The sequence below is a fragment of the Ceratosolen solmsi genome, unplaced genomic scaffold, assembly GCF_000503995.2.
Source record: "Ceratosolen solmsi marchali unplaced genomic scaffold, CerSol_1.0 scaffold48, whole genome shotgun sequence".
In the NCBI taxonomy this organism is placed as follows: Eukaryota; Metazoa; Arthropoda; class Insecta; order Hymenoptera; family Agaonidae; genus Ceratosolen; species Ceratosolen solmsi.
The window spans coordinates 668,303-693,299 of record NW_011948440.1 but is presented as its reverse complement, the minus strand read 5'-3'; the positions used below and the strand labels follow the sequence as shown (position 1 = coordinate 693,299).

At 36.8% G+C, this 24,997-nt stretch overlaps 2 protein-coding genes across 6 annotated transcripts in view; one reads left to right on the top strand and one right to left on the bottom strand.

Annotated features, from left to right (window-relative positions):
* The window catches only part of Ids (iduronate 2-sulfatase), a 13,191-nt gene extending 3,009 nt beyond the window's left edge, over nt 1–10,182 (bottom strand). The window contains exons 1-4 of one of the 5 annotated variants that reach the window (XM_011503778.1): nt 10,048–10,182; nt 3,888–4,114; nt 3,074–3,251; nt 1,134–1,261 (exon numbers count right to left, since the gene is read on the bottom strand). In XM_011503778.1, coding sequence (XP_011502080.1) covers nt 1,134–1,261; nt 3,074–3,251; nt 3,888–4,114; nt 10,048–10,102 — 588 coding nt within the window. In that variant the 5' untranslated portion in view covers nt 10,103–10,182. Of the gene's footprint in view, nt 1–1,133; nt 1,262–3,073; nt 3,252–3,887; nt 4,115–7,461; nt 7,562–8,934; nt 8,972–10,047 lie in introns of those variants that run through there. The other 4 variants (XM_011503781.1, XM_011503780.1, XM_011503779.1 and 1 more) reach the window with 4 other exon arrangements.
* On the top strand, nt 8,270–24,997 carry LOC105365577 (breast carcinoma-amplified sequence 3 homolog). Its single transcript, XM_011503783.1, has 10 exons — nt 8,270–8,450; nt 8,524–8,685; nt 9,053–9,468; nt 12,476–12,871; nt 13,022–13,450; nt 14,005–14,210; nt 14,458–14,743; nt 15,027–15,166; nt 15,242–15,394; nt 24,278–24,997. The coding sequence occupies exons 1-10, from the start codon at nt 8,325–8,327 to the stop codon at nt 24,430–24,432; spliced, it is 2,469 nt and encodes an 822-aa protein (XP_011502085.1). The 5' UTR covers nt 8,270–8,324; the 3' UTR covers nt 24,433–24,997.

Sequence of the window (24,997 nt, the reverse complement as noted above, 5' to 3'; positions counted from 1 at the left end):
TATTTTCTAATTTTACGTATAACGATATCAACAATGATATCACTTTTTCCCCCCAATAAAACTATCTAAAATACGAGATTTTAAGCTAATATTTTATTTTTCTTATTCACAAATACGATTTATAAGATTAAACTTTATTTTAAACTAGTCGTTTTTTAATTAAAATTGCTTTAAATGTTGAAAATTGCACAACGATAATAATTTTTCTTTTAGCAATTTAATACTATTATAATTGTATGTTTTAATATTATCATTTATTTAGAAAAACTTAAATTTTCCATGTTTTTTTTTTCAACACTTTGTTTAATTAATAGCTATGTAATTCTTATCGAACATTCTTGCGAGAAGTAATTGTATTTTACATTATTTATTCTCAATACTTAGTTTGCTAATCATTAAATTACAAAAACAAAAAGGGGTAAAAATATACGTAGTAATCTATTTAATGTGATAGAAGTATCATTAGTTATTATTAAATAATTAATAAAGAATTGTGTCGCGCTTGAAGATTTTTTAGTTATTTATTCCGTTAATAGCATGAAAAATTCAAAAGATATACTGAATAAAATACAAGATCCACTGTTTTATTATGGAAGCAACTTGTAAATAAATTGCATCCAAATGTATCATTTGAAATTCAAATTTTATCTTTAAACTATATCCTTGTTTATAAACGGTATAAATGTTCTTACTATTACTATTATATTTTATTACAATTTATTTTTTGCCATTACTAATAAACATTCTAAATAGAATTTAGTTCAATTATTTAGCGTTCATATAACTATTTATATGCATGATTATAAATTTTCATTGAAAATTAAAGAAATTCAAGATATAAAGTAACATTAGCTGTAAGAACAAGTAAAATAAATTGATTTGAAAGTGACAGTATTTATAAAATAGTCTACTAAAAAGTAAGAATACATAACATTCTGTCCACTTAGTTTATTTGCTAATTGTAGACGCGACAACCAAATAGAAAGTTTGCAAGTAACCATTCACTTAGAAGAACAAAATAAAGCCAAATAAGATAAAAGAAGCCAATTTACAGAGACGAAAAAAAAAACCATTAAAAATCACCCACTTGGCGCATGCAATCGCTCGAATTTTCTAATTAATGATTAATATACGAGATTTCTTGCTGGCGGTGAACGTTGTCCAGAGCAAACTGGAGCGTCCTTGAAACGATCTGTGCGAGGATGAAAAGGCGTTCGACTCCAGGAGTACGGACTGTCGTCACTGTAATTAGAGCTTGCGCCTACAAATATCAACCGAAGGTTATTTCACTAAATTTAAAGAATAATCGAATGCTAATGATTATTAATTATTAATCAATAGAAGCATCAATATCACCGATTCTACTCAACATTTACATTTTTAATACTCGAGAAAGTCGGATATTTACATAATAAAATGATGAACCGAGCAGCGTAATCGCTGTCATTGAAAAGTATGTATTTATGGATATTGACAGCAATATTTGGAGAAATGTTAAAATTTTGCAACATCTTATTGAAGAATAGTAAGTGACGTGATGAAATACACGCACACATATATATATATATATATATATATATATATATATATATATATTCTTTATGTATTGTACAGTATACGTATGTATAAGATATTTTATATATCCTTCCGTGAATAAAAATCATGAAAATAAAATCTTGAAATGTGTATAATGTGAAATAATATTATGTCGGAAAATAAATTATTAAATGTAAGCGCGTGAAAGATTAAAAATGTAGCGATTAAAGTTCAATGCGCAAGAAAACATTCCTACTATAAATATTTACTTCCTAGATAAAATCTGTTCAAATTGTTTAGAAACTAAGGATATCATTATACAATTATTATAAGACTTATACGTAAGTTTCAAACTGTTTTGAAGAAGAATTCTTAACATAACTTTTTTTTTTTTTTTTTTTTTTTTTTTTGAATACTTTTAATGTATCTAATAAATAAAATGTACAGTGAAAAAGTTAATATTGATAACTATATTATTAATATATATATATATATTTGTTTGTTTATAAAAATGGTGTATGATATTTTTGCTTGAGTAATAAGTTCGATTTAAAGAAAACAGGAGAATTTATCAATAATTAAATTTTCTCTCTTATAAAATAATTTTTTTGTTTATAAGAATAACTTTTGTAGACATTATAGATTTTAAAAATACACAACGATAATAATTATCTCCTCACTTATGCTTGTATTACTTTTTTAATTATATACAATGATAAGCTACATTAAAAATGTCCTTAATCGTAACATTCGTTATAATTAAAATTTCATAACTAATAGTATAAAAATATACTCTGTATCTATCACACTTTTACTACTAAACGCTAAGCAATTACGATCGATTCTTTTAAATAGCACTTTATTGTTAAATTTTCTTCAACTTTTTCAATAATACCGTATATAGTATCCTAGATAATGATTTATCATAATGAGTCATCTTAACTTTTTCCTCTTTTTGTTGGACATTAGTATGCAAGTTACTTTGAAATAGTTTATAGATAGCGTGGCGAATAGTTAAAAACTAATTAGTGTTTTAGCGTCTTCAGCATTAATGATATATTTTATGTTTTTATACCGATATTCTTTTATATGAAATTATGAATGTCGAAAGATTCTAATGAAGAATAAAATAAATAAATGACATTACGATAGAAAGTATTTAAATCAACAAAGTAATGTATGAATTTATCGAGTAAATTAATCATCGATATTTTATCCAACAATACATTTCATTTTATAACATTATATATGTGTGTGTTGATTTTTTTTTTTATTTCAAATTTTCACGTAAATTTTTAGAGCGCTTCTGTTCAATAATTTTAACAAGACAGAAAATCAAAAAGTATTCACGATCAATCGACATCCAAATATATGAATCGTTTATATCGTCATTTAAGCTTGTTACATAAATGTCATATCGCATGTTCTCTCTACGCAACCTACACCTCCACCTATGACCGTGGTAACATGTAACTAATGTCACTATATAACGGCAAAGCGGCAATTTTACGTAATGGTTAATATAATAAATCCACACCTGGATGAAAGACCTTGCCAAGAGATACCGTGGTATAGCCGTTGTTCCGCAAGTGCTCGGGTAAGGTCGTGTAGTTGCCGGCGACCTCGCGCCAGTAGCTATAAAAATCATAGAGCCCCAGAGTATCGGGACGCCGACTTGTGAGGAGAGAATTTCTACTTGGACCACATAGTGCTTGCTGTACGGGTAGGACGAAAATCTCGTTAGACGGTAGTAGTACTTAAGGAGCGATTTGGTTGAGTGGCGAGTGAGCGCCGACTGACCGATGTCATGACTATAAGATGTCATGTAACTTTTCAAATTGGGTGCAAAAAGTAAGACGAAAGGCGAATAATTTCGCGCGAGATTCATAAGTAATTATAATATCGATATTTATGCATATTTAAACGATTAATACGGGCTAAAGTAATCTTAATATTTAACATTATTTTTGGCAAGAATGTCGATACTAACCGAACTTTAATCGACGCGAATGGTTCGCGAGTGGTAATATTCATATAAACATTTTTATAATCTTACCTGTCAAAGTGTACATTATACCGTATTTCTACATTTATTTGAAACGCTCGATTACGCACGACAATATACTTTTCTCCTCATTTTATTTTATTACTCATGTGATGTATTAATTAGTTGTCCTACATTAAGATACAAATTGCGATAATGCCTAGTATAGTTGTAGTGGTGAGGCGCGTGTATTAAATGCAAATTATTTCAATGACAGATATCCTTGGCGATTTATCGATACGTGAAGCGATTTTCATACACTCGACCAACAAGAGATCGCGACGTGGTAAAAAGACATTTGATTCACCTGTGCATAAGCTTTCTCGAAACGTATGCCCTCTGAAGCAAGGCGGTCGATATTGGGTGTATGGGCTCTTCTATCTCCATAACATCCCAGGGCAGGTCTCAGGTCGTCGACAATCACTAATAAGAAATTGCTTCTGCCAATGTCGTGGCTGATTGCCGATATCGACGATAGCATCGCCGCTACTAAGCCCAACGTGTAAAACATCTTGCACAACATCTTGGCCAGATCTAGGGATTAAAGTTATGGGATGAAAAAATTCATAATGATGCGAATGAAAGGACGCAAGCTACAGTCGAACGTACGAGAGACGATAATTATTAATGAATAAAATGAAATTCAAACGACTGTAGTCTCGCGCTCGAATCTTATTTCTTATTAGGCGATTGTCGCTCAATGGAATTGAGATAAAATTTCGAATCGAACATTTTTCAAAGCATCGAAACGCGCAGAACCCGCTCGATTTTATAAAACCATATCATTAAAGTAACGTAGTAAGTAAGCACACGCACGCACTAACGCATTTGAACAAATATTATATAGTTATAAGCGATATGAAATGCATTGTCAAATATAATTAATTATACGGTGCATTGAATAGTAATTATAAATGTATTTAAAGTCGAACGAGCCTGATGATCTAGGAGATTTTTTTCACATTGTTATTACCATTCTTATCATTTCAACTATATCACATTATTCAATACGCACTAATAAATATGTAATAGATTGTATGCTATAATGTTTATCTAAATGATAAATATGTACAATAAATTAAAAAATATTTCTTTAGAAATGTATTTTCAAGCTACATATTTATCTAATAATTACAACAACTAAACGATAAGAACTCCAATTATTTAACAAAGGCATTATATCGTAATCTAAACCTATTCTATAATCGAGCAAATATATTTGTTAAATAATAGATTTCAGTAATTATTAAAGCAAAATTGACTGAATTGCATTTGCAATATTCTTTTAAAATCATTTATTATTGAAGTTAAATGAAAATTTCTCAATATATTATTAATTTTATACTAAAAGATCGCACAAAGAATGCGCTTTAAATTTCAACTTGCCACACGTGAATATAATTTATTTTTTTATTCTTATCGTTTTTTTATTTCATACGTACATGTTCATTTACTTAAAACAGTGCCATTATTATACCGACGTATTATTAAACATATTGAATTTACAATTTTAAATATTATTTTCATCTCGTTATTCATATTGCCATCAACGCTGTGTTCATGTTATTTTTAATCAATTAATCGTACATAATTTTCAAAAAGTAAAATTTTTTGAAACGAGCTGAAATTTTTGAGGATAATAGCTTAGTAGAGACTTATATGGCGACGGTTGTGTTACGCTCGTTACTCTATCGAATATTTTATAATGCTGTTTATGATAAAATGTTTACTATAATAAACTACCGAGAATTAATTCAAGTTTCGTAATATTGAAATTGTAAATGCTATGGAATAACGATAAGAGTACTACGTTTAATCGGGAATTTATAAAGTTGTATTTCATAACGTACATGGTTGTTACTTATTAATATTCAACGCGGCTTTCTAGCAATATTTTTTGCAATTCTGTCCTATTGAAATTCCGTGAAATAATATCGGGGACTATTGGATCTGCTGTACCATCCTTTATTGTTCAGTCTAATTATTATAATTCGTAAATTGATTTTTTTTTTTTTTTGTATTTGAATAATCATTGATTCCTACGGAATATATTTATGATGAGATGACAGTTAGTTCACATTCATAAACGAAGGGCACAACCCAACTGTATAAATTAATTCTTCTTTTATGTTCTTTCTTCGCCGTAAGTCTTTTAAATACTTAAGGTTTTTGCTGCATTTAATCGATGGATTATAGTGCCTTAACAATTAACGTTAATTACCAGTTTCATAAGCAATTTGTTTAGTAGTAATTTTGTACATTCTTTTGTAATTTTAATATTATAAGTTTTAATGTTTGAGGAAAACGTAAGAAAAGAATTTATCTAACATTGTACAGTCTTTTGTTGAAAATAAAGTATTTAAGGCAAAACCTAATGCAATTGTAAATAGTCTTAAGCCTTAAACAATTTTTGTCGTTAAAGATAAATAAAAGTTGTCATTTGGATTAGATTAGGATAGTCGGATAGTCAATAAACAATATCGATAGTTTGTACTAGAAATATTTTTATCATGAATAATGATAGTAACGGTAGCAATAGCAATAGAATCTAAAACAACACCAACAACCACAAAAGCAATAATAATTAAATAAATAAATAAATAACAGTAGTCTGTTCAAATCTTTGAATTTAATAAAGATTATATCTATATATCTATATATATCTATATATATATATATATATATATATATATATATATATATTGTTTAGCTTTCAATAGTCTTGCAGCAAGAGAGATAAAAAGCATAATAACGAAACTACAAATACGTCTGGCAAAAGCGTAAAAGTCCACGTAGGATTAAGTTGCCCTTTTTTATCACCGATCATGCAATCTTCCTTCCTCTATGTCGATCGCATGTCAATTAGAAAGTTGATTCAAATGTCCTGCTACCTTGGGCATTAAATCGAGAAAATAAAGGTTGGCGATCAGTTTTTGAATAAAGCCGTTTGCTTGCAATACAGACGCTAATCATAATGAAGGCGCCGGTTTTTAATTTACCGAGAGGGACGGGGGCACGTCAGCTGATTGCCGTCGTAAATGTAGCCTCGGTACATTTCTTTTTGACAGTTGCTGCGAGTGTCATAACGTAAACGGCAAACGGTGGCCGATACGATTGGAGTGTGCGCGAGTGGAGTGGAAGCAGGATGCAGCGAGAATGAGATGTAATTTTTTTTAAGGAACGTCGTACGTAGAGTTGCACTCGCGCACTGCCGCGGCGTACAGACGGTGGTAAGCATGCATTCGCGCACGCGCATACGCGCAAAAGTCTTTGCGAAGGAATAAAGAGTAAGAGCGAGGGGGATGCCTAGTGGGAGTCAGAGAGAGAGAGAGAGAGAGAGAGAGAGAGAGAGAACTAGGGAGCCAAACGCATAATAAGTATAATAGAGAGAGTAGGGAGTAGTAGGTGTAGAGGGCCTAGAGCCTGACAGAACGAGGATCGGTCGAGCGCACTACTGGCTAGTTCGGCCAGTGTTTGTATTGGCTCGGAGCGGAGTGGAGCGAGGCTGTGAGGTGCTCGCGCTCGCGTAATATTGTTGAGGCGCAGACGGTGTTGATTAGAATTTCTCCCCCACTCGACTCTGCGAGAAAGAGAGAGAGTTAAGCATCGAATAATGAAGACGCAGTAGAAGACGAAACGGCGTTCGCTGCTGATCTAGCGACGGAATAACGAGGACCAGTGGTGACTGGCCGTGTAAGTGTCGTCAACGAGATCTAATTTTCTGGTTGTAACACACACGCGCATCATTGTTACATGCGCGTAAAAGCACACGCGAGTACACGTCTTTACTCTCGCGCTCGCGTTTGTGTACGTATGTATACATCTGTGCATGCGTTTGTGCGTTCGGGCGTGTGTACATAGGTGAGCGAGTGCGTGCGTACTTGCGTATTTACATATGCACCTACACCAATGTATGCGCATACATACTGTTTCTTTGTTGCTACTCTTCGAATACTCTGCGATGTCTCGCCCCATCATCTCTTTTCCTCTCTCTCTCCCTCTACTCCCGCTCCCTCGCTCCCTCGCTCGCTTCCTTTCGTTCTAACAAACTCCCCGCTAAATCTCCCCCCCCCCATTCCCATCGCCCCTTGCCATCTTCGTAACCCTAACCGTCCCACCCCGAGCCACGAGCTTCTCCCACTCCTGGCCGCCCCTCCTCCTGCCACCGCGCGCTGCCTTTGTGACGCTTCAGAGTTAATTTTCTGCTCGGGCATTAACAACACAATGTACGCGTAGTTGGAAAGAGTAGGAAGCTATGCACTAGCTATTTTGGCCAAAGTTTTTTGCGCTACTCGGCGGGAGTCGCGCGCGCGCGCGCGAGGAAGGAAGAGCCAAGTAGGACCGGATTAGGTAGGTGTCAGAGACGCAATAGTAAGTATCCCCGGACTCGGGCAAAGAATTACCCCGAGAGCCGTGGCTGAGGGATAGGCACAAGGGTGGACGGTGGGACGGTGGTGGGGGCAAACAGCTGTGTTTCCATGTCGCGTTGTCGGGAATGTCGGTTCTGTTCGAGCGGTCGTCTTAGTCGAGGCCTACTTAGAGACGCACTTGTTTGCACTGCTTGATTATTGTTGCGCGGACGCGAGTTGTGCAATGCCGAGAGGAGGCCGTGTTGCGCGCACAACTTGGACGACCTTTGGGAGAGCGGCGCACGTCCTTTTCACAATAGAATGATCGAGCCCCCCCCCCGTCTTTGTCGCAGGAGGCGGACCTTCCTTTTACATGAGCAAGCCATCCCGGTACAATGTCAGCTGATTCTCCCCGGAGGACTGGTTTGCACAAAGGTGCCCAAATCATCACCCCTCAACCCATCAGTGACACATCCATCATAGACAGCGTCGCTGGGATCATCAACGACATAGTTCCGCAGGTCAGACTCCTAGTAGTCCAATGGGACTGGCTCTTACGACTAAATTCATCGACCGATATCTTTCCTTTTATAGGGTTACACCAGCAGTATACCAAACTCTGACAACAGGGAGTCCATAACGTGGGCTAGATTCGAGTATGCGGATGTCAACGATCCACTCTTCTATCCTGATTATAACGAGGGCTCTAGCATACCACCTTTGCTACTCGTCCTGGGCTATACAACTGGAGTACAAGTACGATATCGCAAGTCTCTACGCTTTAATGTCTTGTCACCATAATCAAAACTTAACATGCACAAATGTCCAAGCGTGCGTGCTCCTTTATACTCCATTGTGAACTTGCAAGAGCCATTTCTCTTTGGCATGTTATTTATTTATTATTGCTTTTGCTTAACGATTGAAACTATTTGGCATTGGATATTGCATAATATGATAAATTGAATATAAATAATGATTCGTGGGTCACCTTACTAATTGGCTTACCTAAAATGTCTGTAAAATTTTGTGCCACGCTGGGCACACGAACCCTGAGAGAACGAGCATAATAAGATCGCCTTGAATTTTGCCTGAATTGTCCATTAAGTGCTGTTACTATTTTCAGGTATGGCTAATCGCAGCATCTGGCGAGGCTACAGAGGTTTTGTCATGGCGACAAGGTATGGTGCGTACTTTGCGAATTCTGCCTAATCCCAATAGCGGCGAGAGGGAACGTAACGATCCGTTTAAGCAGAAACGGCCGATGGTAGCGATATGCGATTCGGCCGGGCCCGGACCTCAATTCTGCAGCGTCAGCTTCATATCGCTAAAGACTGGCGAACAGGTGAAGAGTATCAAGTTTAAAAGTCCTGTCTGTGATGTTCTCGCTAACAAACGATCCATCGCTGTCACCTTCCCCGAGAGAATAGCCGTCTTTGACGCCAAGACATTGGAAGATGTGCTGACAATCACCACGTGCTATTTGAGTCCCGGGCCAAATCCAAATCCGGTTGCTCTTGGTACAAGATGGCTGGCTTACAGGTATTTAAATTTTGTTGTTTGTAACGACAAGATATAGACAAACGCGTTCGTTCCAAAGGGTGTGTAAATTCTTACTTTTAATGCAGTTTCGTGCGCCAGTATACTTAAAAAAAATAAAGGGTTATTCAAGTAGAGTCATTTTGAACAAATATAAAATGGTTGGTTGGCTGTGGTCGCCTTAGTTTTAAAATTTTATCAAACTATTTCACATCGAGTAAATTAAAGACACTTAATCGATTCTATTATTTGATGCACAACACTGTATTACGAGGATTATCATTGCATCTAAATGCTAAAGCTTCTTTCAATAATACAGAGTTATTTGAATTGTACAGACTTAAATGTAAATTATAATTATTCTGCAATTTGTCCAACAAAGCAATGTGACTGACGGACGACCAGCTCTTCTCAAGTGTATTGGAAAAATTTAGATGTAATTAAATGTATGATACATGAGATGCTGTTAGGTCATTGACCCCCTTTTAACACAATATTTTCCTATTAAAGGAGAATAAAACGTAAAAAAAGAATGTAAAACAGAAGAATAAAAAAGACGCAATAAATAGAAGATTTTATTACCGTTTGACAATCGTATTTGCCTAGTTTTGGAGTCTGTAAACAGAGGGCAGTACATTCAATATCCGATTCCACAAATCTTGTGCGCGCAGACGCATATGTCCACGAATCTTATGTGTGCGGGCGCGCGTGTTACGTCCAACATCTAAATTATTTTGATATTAAAATAATTGCTTGTTGACTGAAATTAACTGAAATTAAGCGTAAAATAAATAAGATCGCGTTTGCGTATCTTTGGGACATATAATGTCAATTACATTAAACGATACACGTAAATTACAAGCTTAAACCCAGTCAGCTATTATATTGCAGAATTATATACAGAATTTTTAAAAAACATGTATATTACTACGGAATTGTCCCCTTAGCAACCAAATGAATTCTAATGAAAATTTCGTTTGTCATTATTCGTCTATTTATATATTCCGTTTTACCTGTGCTTTTCACGAGATAAATCATTAAAGTTATTATCGATATATTTTGTCGTGAAATTTTTTTATCAATACTTATGATCTTTTTTTTTTATTTTCACATCGAAATGCACAACAATTATCGACTTGTGTATTATGGAGTTCACTTTTGTCCTTCAATAGGAAAAATAAAGCTTTTATTATCCCAATACATCAATAAATTATAAAAGCTATAGAATCATTGAATATTGATAATGTTTATAAATATTTGTAAACAAAATTCAATTTACTCCAAATCATTATAATAAGAACTAGAGAAAGAAGATTTGTCAAATGTGTTTTATCATAGATAAGATTCTGTTTAATGTAAAAATTAATTGGTTATAATTGTAAATGAAATGCTTAATTGCAGGTAAACAAATAGTCGAATTAATTAAATAAGTTTTTAGTTTCAATTTTTTTTTTTTTTTTTTTTAAATAGCTCGAATTTCTTTTAAAAGTTAAAAATTATATTACAACAAGATTTGCATTATTTTTTCTCTCTTTTAATCTTTTACTCAATGTTATATATGTACACACACATATATATATATATATATATATATATAAATTATTATAGCGCGTGTTTAGAAAAGTCACGAGATGCCAAGTGTGACAAATGTGCAATTTAAATTATTCACCAATAAACAATTGCACAATTTATCGCTAATACGTTTAGAAAATAGTTTAAACGGTTTCATCGAATATTTAGCCAATTTAATTTAGAGAATTTAAATAAGCGTATTACATAATTGTATTTTAAATGTAATATTGTACACGTACGTTCATAGATTTACAAATCGACAATTCGTTTCCGTATAACATTAACATATTTCAAAATATTTATAAAATCCATTCTGTTTCTCATATTCCTTTTCTTCAATTTTAATAACAAAATAATTAGATTGATTTTAATTAATTACTCGCTATGTCGTATGCGTAGACAAAACATTAGCTTGATCTCTTGGAATTGATAGTTGGCGATAAACTATTTTCTATATAGAAAATTTAAAAGCATTTGAGTCATTTGAAAAGACAATGCATAATGAGGAAGGAACATTCAAATTTTACTCCCACAAGTTGAAATGCATCTTATTCCGTTGATAAACTATACAATAGAATTGATACGCGGTAACATTAATCACAATATCTAATTAAATAAAGTTTGCCAAAGTTTATTAAGTTGATCTGTATTGAAAGTGATCTATACGAACTTTTGGCAAATTGTGCCAAAACTTATTTTACCTAAGCTTAGCACATTTTGACACACGTGGCACAAAACTTTCGTAGCAAAACCTTAAAAAAGAAAAAAATGCAATTACCAAATTATAAAATTAGAAAATTTGTTAATACAGCTATCTGGTACTTCACGTATGTATTAGCTGTTTCATTATACTTTGATAACAAATGACAGTATATATTTCATTTCATTCCTTACAATCGAAACACAACTACAATTACAGACTACAAACGACGGCAACTTTTATCCAAGAAACATATAATTTTTTACGTTCTAGACAATAAAAGTTCATATTTAAGTGAAAATCCGTATTTTTACTTTTATGCACCAACGGTATTTAAATTTGACGAATTTGATTCATTAAAAACAATTGCTTTTTAATTACGCATTTATACGTAACAAACAATATAATCGAGTAATATAGTCATAATGTTTATTTTAATTTAAGCATGATATGAAGTATTATCGAGTAACACTAATTCACAAGCATCGAAAGAATAAAAATAATTTTTTTATAATCAATCGACAAGCATCCGAGTTTAACAAAATCTATATTATTTTAATGTAGATTCCATACAGGTCCGATTAAACCACCAAACGTATAGAAAACTATTGAATCCAAGTATTTGCATTGTGCGTCGATAATTTCCCAATACGCGTGACATAGGGACGTCCCTTTATCGTCGCTCAATTTCTATACAGAAATATTGACAGACCAACTTCTCGTTTACTGTACTTGTAGCGAAAAGAAGCTGATACCCGGACGCAGAAGCAGCGGCGGCAGCGAGGGCGAGGGCGTCTCGAGTTATACGGCGACGGTCCTCTACGCGGCCAAATCCCTGGGTAAGGGCCTACGAGGTCTCGGTGAAACGGTCGCCTCGAGTCTCACCGGCAACTCCGTCTCGCCGATTAGCACCGTCAACAATGCCCATATAGCCGACTCCGCGCAGCCGGGCGTCGTCACGATCCTCGACTTGCAGGCTGCTAAGGAAGAAAAGGAAATGGATGACGGGAACGTGGAAACTGTGGTCGCACACTTCGCCGCTCATAACGATGCCATTGTTGCCATGATCTTCGACCAAACCGGGGCCCTGCTCATGACAGCGGACAAGCGCGGACACGATTTCCACGTCTTCAGGTACACATTAGGTGCAATCACGGTTAATCCTTATTTTCGCCATTGGCAATGGCCAACTGGAGCAATGGCCGCGCACATCGGCTATTTTCAATAAACGAAGCCCAACCGTACTTATGGCGATAAAAAAAAAAATTGGTAATTACGTTACAGGATACAACCACATCCGGGCGGCCCGAGCCTAGCCGCCGTCCACCACCTGTACGTTCTCCATCGGGGCGATACGACGGCCAAGGTACAGAATATGAGCTTCTCGAGCGACGCTCGCTGGGCTGCAGTCTCCACAGTCAGGGGCACGACCCACGTCTTCCCCGTAGCCCCGTACGGCGGTCCCGTGGGCGTGAGGACGCATTCATCGCCCCACGTCGTCAATAGGCTCTCGAGATTTCACAAGAGCGCGGGCCTCACCGACGACGGGGCCCGTTCCCATTCCCCGGTCTCTCACACGGAGCTGCCTCTGCCCGTCTATCCTTACACGAATCCACGATTACCGCCTTATCCGCACCCGACGATCCTTCACCCCTTGGCGCAGATCAGACAACCATCGAGCTTGAATCACATGAACAACCAAGCACAACCGAGGTGAGACCTCGTTAGCGGCAGCTATACCAATGCGCCAACGTATATTTATTATTACACGCGTGACCTGCGATGCACGTTTATTCTTATTGTCGGCTTGCTTTTACCCGTTTTCTTTCCTACTTGAATATATCGATTGATGTTAGTCAATTGCCAAATAATGGCTGATGGTGTAATTTTGCTATTTAACTGGATTGTATCGATAGTCTTGTAAATTTTAATTACCGTTACAGTTTAGATTAATAATTAATTGCATTCATTGTATTCGATTTATCAGCCGAGTCAATTTTCTACATCTTTATTATTTTAAAATATAATTTTACCTTTATTTTATTGTTCTCTACTTAAGCTCTTCATTCTAATTACAGCGCGCTGACTAAGCGATCTACTTTACGTATTAACGAGAAAAGTTTTTTTAAAATACTTCATAATGTAATAGTGTCATTTATATATATACATTCGTCGTAACGTTCATCATATTGTAATTTGAGATCTCAAAGTTTTCCGAGTTATAAACATTGTATTTGAAAAAATTGTAACGTTCATTGTGTCTACAGGGTGCAGCAACGACAGCGTCTACATTCGGACGACAGCGTGACGTTGCCATTGAAAATCTGCGCCTGCTTTGCACCACCGCGAGCCTGGATTTATTCACAACGCGAATCAGCTAACAAATTGCTCAAACGAGCCATCGACTCTTTATTCATTATGGCTTGCCACGGCAACATGATCCAATACGATTTGGACCCTAAACCGGCTGCCGGTGAGTGTTTCCTGCTAATATCAAGAGAATACTTTTTCAGGCCCTGCAATAATATTGGCATTAAAGGATGATGGAATAACTACGTACAAAGAAGTTAGTTTCTTAGCTATTTACGATATGAAATAGTTCATTGTTAAATCTGTCGAGTTTTACTCGGTTTTATTATTCGGTCGAGGTGTTCAAACGTTCATTCCCAACGCCAATTCGGCCATTCGACAATCGACATTGATTGATCGTTGATTTGTAGGCGTGCCAAAGGAAAAAGTATGCGATGAAACGTCGATCGAACTGGAGATGGAGGCGAAAGGTCAATGGCCACTCTTGAGAACCTCGATTTCCTCCGACATCGTTCCTCCTCTATCGCCCAACAGTTTACTCATGGGTGTCTCCATCACCCCGTCAAACGACCAACAAATCAACAGCATCGAGAGTCGATGGTTGAGCCAAGTAGAGATCTTCACACACGCCGGGCCTCATCGTCGACTTTGGATGGGACCTCAATTCGTTTTCAAAACATACAATGCGCCGAGCGGGTAATTTGCACCTGATCTTTCGTCGACCATTATATTATTAAAGTTCGTTAATCACCAATCACCAATGACCAATCACCAATCACGAATCACGAATTCCAAAATTTTGCAATGCCTCCTGTCGCCTACTAATTCCCAGGACTCACAGTTAAGTGCCATCCACTCAATTCCCCAAATACACTAATTGAAAGGAGGCCCGCGCGCGAACTCGGTCGATGCGACTAACTAACCGTCTAACTATCGTCGGCCGAATTAATTAACGCGTGAATGTTATAAAAATTTGAAGGGTCGCAGCCAATTTGGTGGAGGCGGAGACCGTGGAAATTGGCATCGCAAGTGGCTCCCGACCCGCCAGATCCAATCCCGTGAATATGCCCCACGCAGCGAGCAGGCCACTGATACCGCTAGTCATCGATGGCTCTGGAAGTAAGCGTAGCCAAGAATTGTTTAACCCCACGTCGATGCACATCGCGCCTAAGCAAATGAATGTCCAATGTTTAGGCAGTTACGAGCAGTCGCCGAGATTCGTAGAGGCTTACGGAGACGCCTTAGATCAGGAGGATGTTGGTGTAATTGGAAGTGGTGAGAACCAATTGAGAGAGGATCTCGCGGAGGCCATGCTGGAGACGTCGTCGACACCTCACCGAGTCGCAGGTACGTGTTGCCATGCAATGTTACGAGCCGACCAATGCATTCCAATGTCAATTCGAGCTTACTAAAATACATACTCAGAGCTGGAGCATATTTTTATTCATAAAATACATATAATTAATTAATGATATGAGTAATCCATGAGTAAGAGATGGATTAGTACATCCCGTGCATTTTAACGTAAGCATGAAGCGTTCTGTTTTATCTTGGAAGATTTTGCTATTAGATGTCACTGTTAAATTAGCCGTACTTATGGCATTACACGACGTACACATATTAGCCTGTAGTGATTAAACCTCACTTTCAACATTACGTTTAACCTTAATTATATTTATCTGTATATTATAGCGAATGTAATAAATAAACTTTCGTGCCTCGTACTTGTGTATGCCAATCAATTTACTTTTAATATTCGACTGCAATATTCTGCTCTTTATGTACACGATTGGATTAAATGATTGATTGCATAAAGTAGAAGTTACGTTGTATAGCGATAACCGTAAGAATCATTACGTGCATCTATCTGTGTAAGGACGAATACATAAAGAGTGGCGTTGATTATTCAAACTGCACGTAGTTGACGATGGTGGCTAGTTTTTATATATCGTAAGACGCGGACACAGAACTAGCTAAAGGCAGGTATCTTTGTTGCACTTTTCTAAACAATTCTTTTCTCTCTTTTTTTTGTTCATCAAAATGTTTATTTATTGTACACTAGCAACGTTTCACTAACAGCTATTATTATCTGGCCTCTAAGTAAGAAATCACAATAGCATTTTGTAAAATTGCCTCGCCAAAGAAGGCATATTTTTTGATTATTGTTTTTACGCTTTTTTTTTTTACGACAGAGCCAGACGTAACACAACTGCAAGGCAATAGTTGTCAGCTTATTTATTTTCTTTTATTTCTTCTTACACGTACGCTTGCTACTAAATATTATCGAGTCTAAAGTTTTCAAATCGAAAAAAACTAATAGCTTGATTGTTGTCCACATTGTACAAACAATACGTCATACCTATCACGTGCATCTCCAATCACTCGTTGAAAACAATGCAAAACTTGTGTGAACGAGTGTCGCAGTGCACATTACATTAAAAGAATTAGCTTCTCACATACTCACTTTTGACATAAGACATGCAAGAACGATGAACTAATTGAATATTTTTTTGACAATAAAATATTTATGGATATATACATGTGTACGCGTACACGTGTGTGTATGTATAAATAGCGTATATATAGTGGTTGAAACAAAGTGTTTACATTATTTCATAAATTAATTATTGGAAAGCAATGCCAAATATAAAGTATAATATATATATATATATTCTTTTTTAATTCTATACTTTGAATTTTGTTTATTTAATTATATGCATCTATTCTATATAAAACTGTTAATTAAATGTTTTATGAAATTAATGTTCAATCGAGTATACCCTTACCAATAATTCAATTCAAAATTTTGACAAGCTTCTACACTATTACATATTTCAAATCGCAAAATACATATATTTACTGTACATAGAAAATCGTAGTAAGTACTTAGAAATGATTTACAATTAGTAGTAGTGCACTCACTATTTGCCGATGTCAAGAAAAATTTTTAAGCTCAACAATATTCAAACACAACAATAGAGCGACCGGAAATCCAAACGAAAGCGTTTGCTCTCGCCACAAGATGTTTGTCCCCCACCAAAATTTTTAAAAAAAAAAAAAAAAAAAAAAAAAAAAAAAAAAAAAAAAAAAAAAAAAAAAATCCACGGACGTTGCTGTCTTAATCATGATAAATGTAACGACAACGATAGCACACATCATGACATCATGCACAAAACATACACAGAGTGAATTCATATGAAAAAGACACTCGCGTTCGGATAAGCATTGATATCTGATACCTGCCTACGGCTTTTTCTGTTAATCTAGGGCGGCGCTTGGTAGTTGAGAGGGTGGGTCACCCGGTAGCTAAGGTCGTCAACCCCCTCGGGACAGTGATAACCGTCTCCGCGGACGAGGAAGACGCGTCCCTTACCCAACAGGAAGGCAGCACTCATGGGGACAACAACAACGAGGAAGACGAGCGCTACTGCTCCTCGTCGACCTCCTCATCCTCGGCCAACGCCCCACCGACGACGAGCGTCTGCGCTCAGGCGGGCAAGTGGCTCGAGGATAAGGATTCGCGTCTCCGCGAGCTCGAGAGCCAAGTGCTCCGCGAGCATACTGAAATCTGCGCGGAGATGCGGTCTGCGAACGAGCCCGCGGTCATCGACAGCGTGCCCGATGACAGTATCGAGGAACTGAAGGAGCGGCGCAGCCTCTGCGCAGAGGCCGCGAGCACCGCTACCTGCTGCGCGGTCGACCTCGACAGAGTCGGTGCCTTCCGGGACGTGCCTAGCAGCCCGAGCCTCTGCGCCGAACGTGGCGCTGTCCTCGACTGCAGCAACCTGCTGCAGGGCAGGCGAACGCTGCGACGACTTGGGCCCGGGCCCGGTCCGCCCGCTGACGATGCGTCCGAGCTCGATTATCAACTGCTAGAGGTTGAGACGAGTCCGAGCTGCGAGGGGATCTCCTCCGACGAGGACCTCGAGCACATAAACTCGGAGGAATTCGCGGAGGTTGTTCGGAACGCCACCTCTTCCGACGAGAACATCGAATATATCGAGCACATCGAGCATGTGGTGATACAACAGGGCAACGCGCCGGAATCGAAGAGACGGCCGGGGGCTGTTGGCAGGAAGCGCAGCAAGGAAAAGCAGCGCGCTGCCGAGATGACGGTCGGGAGGTCGGCCGGCCTCGAAGAAGCCAATAAACTCAACCCAGTGAAACAGGAGCGTAAAATTCAGCAACAGCCGAAGAAGATGTGGGTCCGTCCCAAGCGTCAGACCTCCGCCGCTTTCGGTGATATGGTCGAAATCATCAACATGGACGCAGTTGTGAGCACGGCGCCCGATCCATTGTCACGACCATTGCCCCTGCCTGTACCGTTGCCTCTATCTCCGGCTCCAGCTCCTGCTCCGACCAACGCCCCGACCTGTCCGCCACCGATGCTCGCAACGTTCGACGAGCCGCTTGGCCTCCCAGACATGGTGGAGATCATAAACATAGACGCGGAGAAGAGCAGTGGCTGCTTTCCGAGCGGCCCTCTCCCCGATTGTAAGATCCTTCTAAATCGACCGGACCTCTCCAAGAAGAAATCTAAGCGCCACAAGAAACAGCAGAAGCTACAGGGGGGCACGCAGATGCCGCAAATTCCGCAAATTCCGCAAATTCCGCAAATTCCGCAAATTCCGCAAACCCCGCTAACCCCATTAGTCACGTCACCGCTTGCCTTTCGGCAGCATCAGCAACAGCAACAGCAACAGCAGCTTCTCGAGGACCTCGAGCATTCGGAGTCGACGCCCGATCGGCGAGCGGAGCAAGAATCGGCCGATGATAAGTCCGTGGAAGAGTTTCTACAAGAGAACGATTATTGGAACGCAATGATCGGACGTTGCAGAGATAATGCGACGCAAATAGAAAATGCAGGGAGCGTTGATAAGAACGATGAGGAGGGGGAAGTGGCGGTGGACGATGAGGGGGAGGTAGAGGGGGAGGCGAACAAGGAAAACGTCGACGTGAGTAAGCGCGATAAGGAGGAAATCGAGGACGAACAGAAAATGGCCGTGTTTAACGTATGGCTGAGTTGCAAGCAGGAGGAGCTCTCGATGAAGCAGCTTGTCGAGCATCGTAAATCACAGAATCCAGCGGACGCGGAGCCAAAGAAGAGGAGCGACTTTGAGCTGGAGCCGATGGGCATGTTGGCGGTGCGCTCGAATTCTTTTGACGAGCTTAGTTACAATGATTATGAAAACGAGATTGTGACGATGGACACGGGGGACGAGACCGTAAACATCGGCAACGCGCCCGACGAGCAGTTCATCACCGCCCTGTCCGAGAAAACCTCGAGAAACAATAGGGTAATGATACCAGTGTCGGCTCTGCAAGCCGGCGTTTTACCAACGAAGAAAGCCAGTCGATCCAAAAAGAAAAAGCGCAGATGAGTAGAGGACTGCATGGATGTACCCGGGGCCGGCCTCGCCCTCTGCATTCTCTTTATGCAGGTGGCCGGGGTTGATTAGCAGTAAGATATACGGGGTGGGATTTGGGAAGATACGGTTGGGAGTCGGGATATGAGGGGACCTTATAAAAGTGGGTATGGGATATTAGCGACTGGGTGGATGGTGGGGGGGGGGCATTATCTACTATTGATTTTTGCCTTGTGTCCAACGGCAGGAGGATGTATTATTGCAGATAAAGGCTGTTGAAAAAGCATATGCTGTAAATGTTTTTGTGCGACTTTCGTGCGAAAATGACGTGTATTCTTTCAATTTGTATTTGAAAAAAATTATACGTATCGTTAAAGCAACATATTAATTTTCTCGAGCTCCATAATCGAAAGTTTTATTATTTTCTCTCTCTTTTTTTTTTTATTTCATTCATATCTTCGTGTTTTTAAATATAATGAGAATTTAATAAACACTCGGAAGGTTGGATCGATTGAAATATTTATGCATGTAAACGGAGCTTTCTACATCTCAAAAATGTCATTATATTAATTTTATTTATTTATTTATTTATTTTAATATTTTAAGCAAACCGAACAATACATACTTTATATTAGATATGAATTAAGATAATTTGTTATCTCAGTAAAGATAAATGAAAATTGAAAGTAAAGCATCATGTAGCTATTAAGTCCACATAATTTTATTAGATTTTAATGTAAAAATACACGGTGAACAAAAGTAAATGTTAGAGCACAAAAAAATTTACAGTGTAATTAAAAATCTCTCTTCAAAAGTAGATTTTAAATCATGTATTAGAGATCATATTGTTGGATCTCGACGTGATTATCGTCGTGTCTTGTTCTTATCATAATTGTTGTAGTTGCTACCGATGCTGCAGCGTGTAAATAAAATGTCATCTACCATATGAAGTATCCGAAACTATATAAAAAGCAAAGAACGTGCATTTTCTTAATAATAACCAGTAAAACGGGCCTTTATATATGTATGTATGTACATTTAAAATTCAAACGAAACGGAAATTAAATGGAAGAAAAAGTGAGAGAGAGAGAGAGAGAGAGAGAGAGAGAGAGAGTGAGAGAGAGAAAGCGCACGCTTGAGGTACATCAGCACGGAAATACATCTTGTTTACAAAACGTTTAAATGTTAATAATATTGTAAGCATATAACGGTCATGTAAATCTAAAATTTTATACAATTAGGCCGTCGAGTATTCATATCAGTAAATAAATATTTGTATATATGTATGAGAAAAATCACTTGTAGAATTACAAGTTGAATGTATATTTAGAAAAAGGGAACATTTGAGAATATCTCTATTTTTATTATTACAAACTTCATATCTAGTACAATGCAATTAGATAATATTTTTTAATTGTCTTTGGTTCGCACATGCAATAACGAGATACATTAAATTAAAAGATTTTATCTTTTTAAATCATATATATTATAATTATTAGTAGTGGACATGCATTACTTGAACAAATGTATTATTATATAATATATTTTATACATTCAAGATAATTTGTTTTTAAGATAATTGAGAAGTAATTTTAATGGATTTTCTTTTATATATGCTATGCAGTATTGTTTTATTTTTATTATTAATTTTATCTCAGATAAATAAAACAAAACAGTCATTATGTTCTAGCTTTAGAATATGTAAATCGATAAAGTGGAAAAGTATAAAACAGTAAAATTCTTATGACCATGATATTTTCCCCCGATATAAATTTAAATGTATTTATATGACAATTTTTTTTTTTTTTTTTTTTTTTTTTTTTTATCCTAACCAAGATATTTAAATATCACGTGTAAAAACAGTAGTATAATATTTTTTGTGTATATGTATTTTTTGTATAATTGCTTCTTCGTTAATGATCTCAAAATACCACTTTGTGAGCTTTATTATAAATTAAATATCTTCGTATTGCGCGTTCACCAATACTTTACAGCTTCATTTTGAAGATTTATCGCAGCATTGTGTAAGCGTAGGAAGGTGCGGTTAGCAAAAAATAAAAGAAAAAAAAAACTTACTAATATTAATGGTTAAGCTGCCGCGAGCACATAGATATGTACATAAAGCAAAATATTCGTAAAAACATTTTACAGTCGTAATGTATTTCACCGTAGAAATTAGAAATTAACGTGAAAAGAAAAAAAAAAATATGTTCGAAAATCAATTATCTTTTGCTTTTAACAGCTAGGCCAGTTATTTAGAGAACGTAGAACGAAATTTACGTAGATAATAATTAATTTTATTGCAACGTATAATTTATTTCATTTAGAGTTTTTCATAGCATTGAAGTGAAAATAATCAAAGTATTTTTTAAGCTTTTATATGAAAATAAGTACAATAAAATTAAAAAATTGTGTGTGCGCGCGCGCGCGCGTGTGTGTGTACATACTTGTAAGGAGACAATATTATTCATAAAAAAGAAATTTTTTTTTTCTTGTTGAATAATTTTACAGAAATATTTAAGCTTTTAAACTCAATTACAAACTTATGAATTACGTATTATTATTATAATTCACCATCACATTTTATTTCGTGTTTCGAACGTAAGATGAAGCTACTTCTATATTCTACCGTATTCGTGTATCAACACATCGATCATTGTTAGATCGACATATTGCACATTTATGGGCTCGTAGGTACTTACCAACGGTGAGATTGTATATAATTATGCTTTAATTTAATATGGATACCAATGAACAAGATAATGAAATTATAAATCAGTATATAAGTGATTTGAAGCATAGAATAAAACCTTGTATAAATTATATAACCGAGATATATAATGAATATATAAAGTGCACTCGCACGACATAAAAAAAAAGAAAAAAAAGAAGAAGATATGTTCAAAATACTCACACTCAAATGATAAAATGAAAATAGACGTACATAATAATATATTTGGATATTTATAAATATATGTGCAATATTGCAAACGTCCGCGCCAGAATAACAAAAAGTTTCGCCCGCGTTATAGGAGAAAAAAAAATAAATAATCACATTGCGTAATATCGCAATTCCGATAGCATCAGTTTTAAAAATATATGCATGTATAATCTATCTTTGATGGTAAATTATCAGTCTAGCGGAAGAATAATTTTAAAACTTTTGTCATCGGTCGATAGAGCTTGATGCGTGTATAAACGAAGGCAACACAAACAAAAGAGATTATCAGCGATTACGTATAATTACATTATTGTGAATTCTCTCAAATTCTATATTGTATTGTATAGAGAAAAAGTGTTCATGATTATCTTAATAATTTAAAACGGGAAAGAAAGCCGATAATAGTTACAACTGCGTATCTAGTATATTAATTATTTAATAAAAAATGTTGACTTATGGGATTATATCGAACGGAATTAATACAATCCAATTATAGGACGAATTTCGAACGAATTATGTGATATTAAGAAGGAAAATTGAGATATTTATAATTCAGAGTGAATACAAATTCGCAGAATATGGATCGCATGAGAATTAAATGAAAATTTTATTTCTTAAAGTAATGTACTTTTGCTGACATTGTGAGCATTACTCTTATGATCTTATGATCAAAAAAGAAAAATTAATAGGAAAATGTATTTAGTAAAATTGAATCGTTGATTTATAGGAAATAAATGCTAATGTAAACGTAAAGCGAATCAACGATAATAAAGACGCGCACGCGCACGCGCACGCACACGCACACGCACACGCACACGCACACGCACTCGAACACAGAAACACAAACACACACAAACACGCGCGCGCGCGCGCGCTAGATATCGTGACGAAGGAATCAAATTTTGGTGTAATAGAATAACGAGGTATAAGAAAATGGGACGAAGGGATGATGATAAAAGTCGAATGGAGAATGGATGTGGGTACCAATGCAAAATTAATGAGTGGAAATAAATGATTAAAATTCAGATAAATTTTGTGTATTTCATTTCAATCAATGAAATACCTTATGCAATGCAACAATTAAAAGCTTTAATTTAAAACGGTGACACGAATGCTATCGCACTCATAGAGCAAGTATCACTTACTATTAACAGTATCGAATATTTTTATTTTTTCAAATTGATAATATATTATAACGAATTGCGTAAGCGAAGTGGCAAACATTACCATGTAATAAAAATTTATTCTGTAATTGTATAATACATGTACCTGTATGTGAAAACATTTCGATAGTACAAAACATTATTTTTCACAATATAAACGAATAATAATAAACAATAACAACAACAACAACAATAATAATAATAATAACAATAATAATAATAATAATAATAATAATAATAATGATAATAATAACAATAATAATATTTTCTTTTGTTGGAAATCTTGCTCACAGTCTGAGAATGCATTAATCATAATAATTAAGCACCTTCCAGATATAATAAAGACGTACTGAAAATCTGGCAAAGTAAGTTCCCCCTACTGGCTCTTCATATGCAATCTTCTATTATTACAATTGGTAAATGTTACTTGGTATGGCAGAGTACATTGAAATACAGTTCGCTCGCTGTCTTGGAGCTTATTATTACACTTGACTACTTAAAAATAACGGATTGAGCAAAAACTACTAAGAACAACTAAACATCTGCTTTACTAATATTATCTCAATGGCTTTGGCAATTGCATAAAACGATATTAAGTAGTAAATGAAATATTAAGCGACGAATTGGACAATCGTAATTGACGATTGGCCAACGTATCTGTCATATAAACGATAATCTATTGATTGGAGGACTCTAAGAGCTTCCGAGTATATGGGACGTTAATTAACCAGGGGGTCGTGGGGTACGGCTGTTGTTGCAGGTGGGAATCAGTCGATGGCGAGCTACGAGGACCTGAGCTCAAGCAGTTTCAGCTCGGCGAGTCGCGCATCCCTGGACGCCCGGAGCTCACCGACGGCCTCCTACAGCGCCGAGCACATGATGGTCTTCCCGGGTGACAGCAGCGGCTCATTATGAGTTTCCGCCCCGGGGACGGGCAGTTTCGCCAACTGGATGCGTATACCCCTCTACTATTTCAGAGACTGAGTCCTCCCCGATACGGACTCTCATCGGCGTATTTCCTGTTTTCTTCTAACGGGCCACCACTACGCACATTCAACAAAATTCCCTTCTCCCACTGCCGCTATACGTGGCTTTCCCCCGTAGTCGTGTACGGCCCTGTCGAGCCCAAATTTGGTTGTAAAACACGCGCGTACACTCGGGCTTCTTAATTCGAGCTCTCGAATGCGCAAGCACAGCATCTCATTGACTCTGTACCATTCGCCGAATCCAAGTCCAATGGCTGCTACAGCATATTTTACGATAATCCTTGGATTCAACGCGTGTTCACTGTTACGTGGGGAATCACTCGTGCATTTTTTACCGTCGTTTGGTACCTTTAATTTTCGGAAATCCGTGTATAAACGCTGAGAAACATACGATTAGTCTTAGGAGTCGGTCAATTAGTGGCCTTCCATTCATGGATTTTTTATTACCGATTTTTCCCATAACCTTTAGGCAAATTATGGAAATTAACGTATTT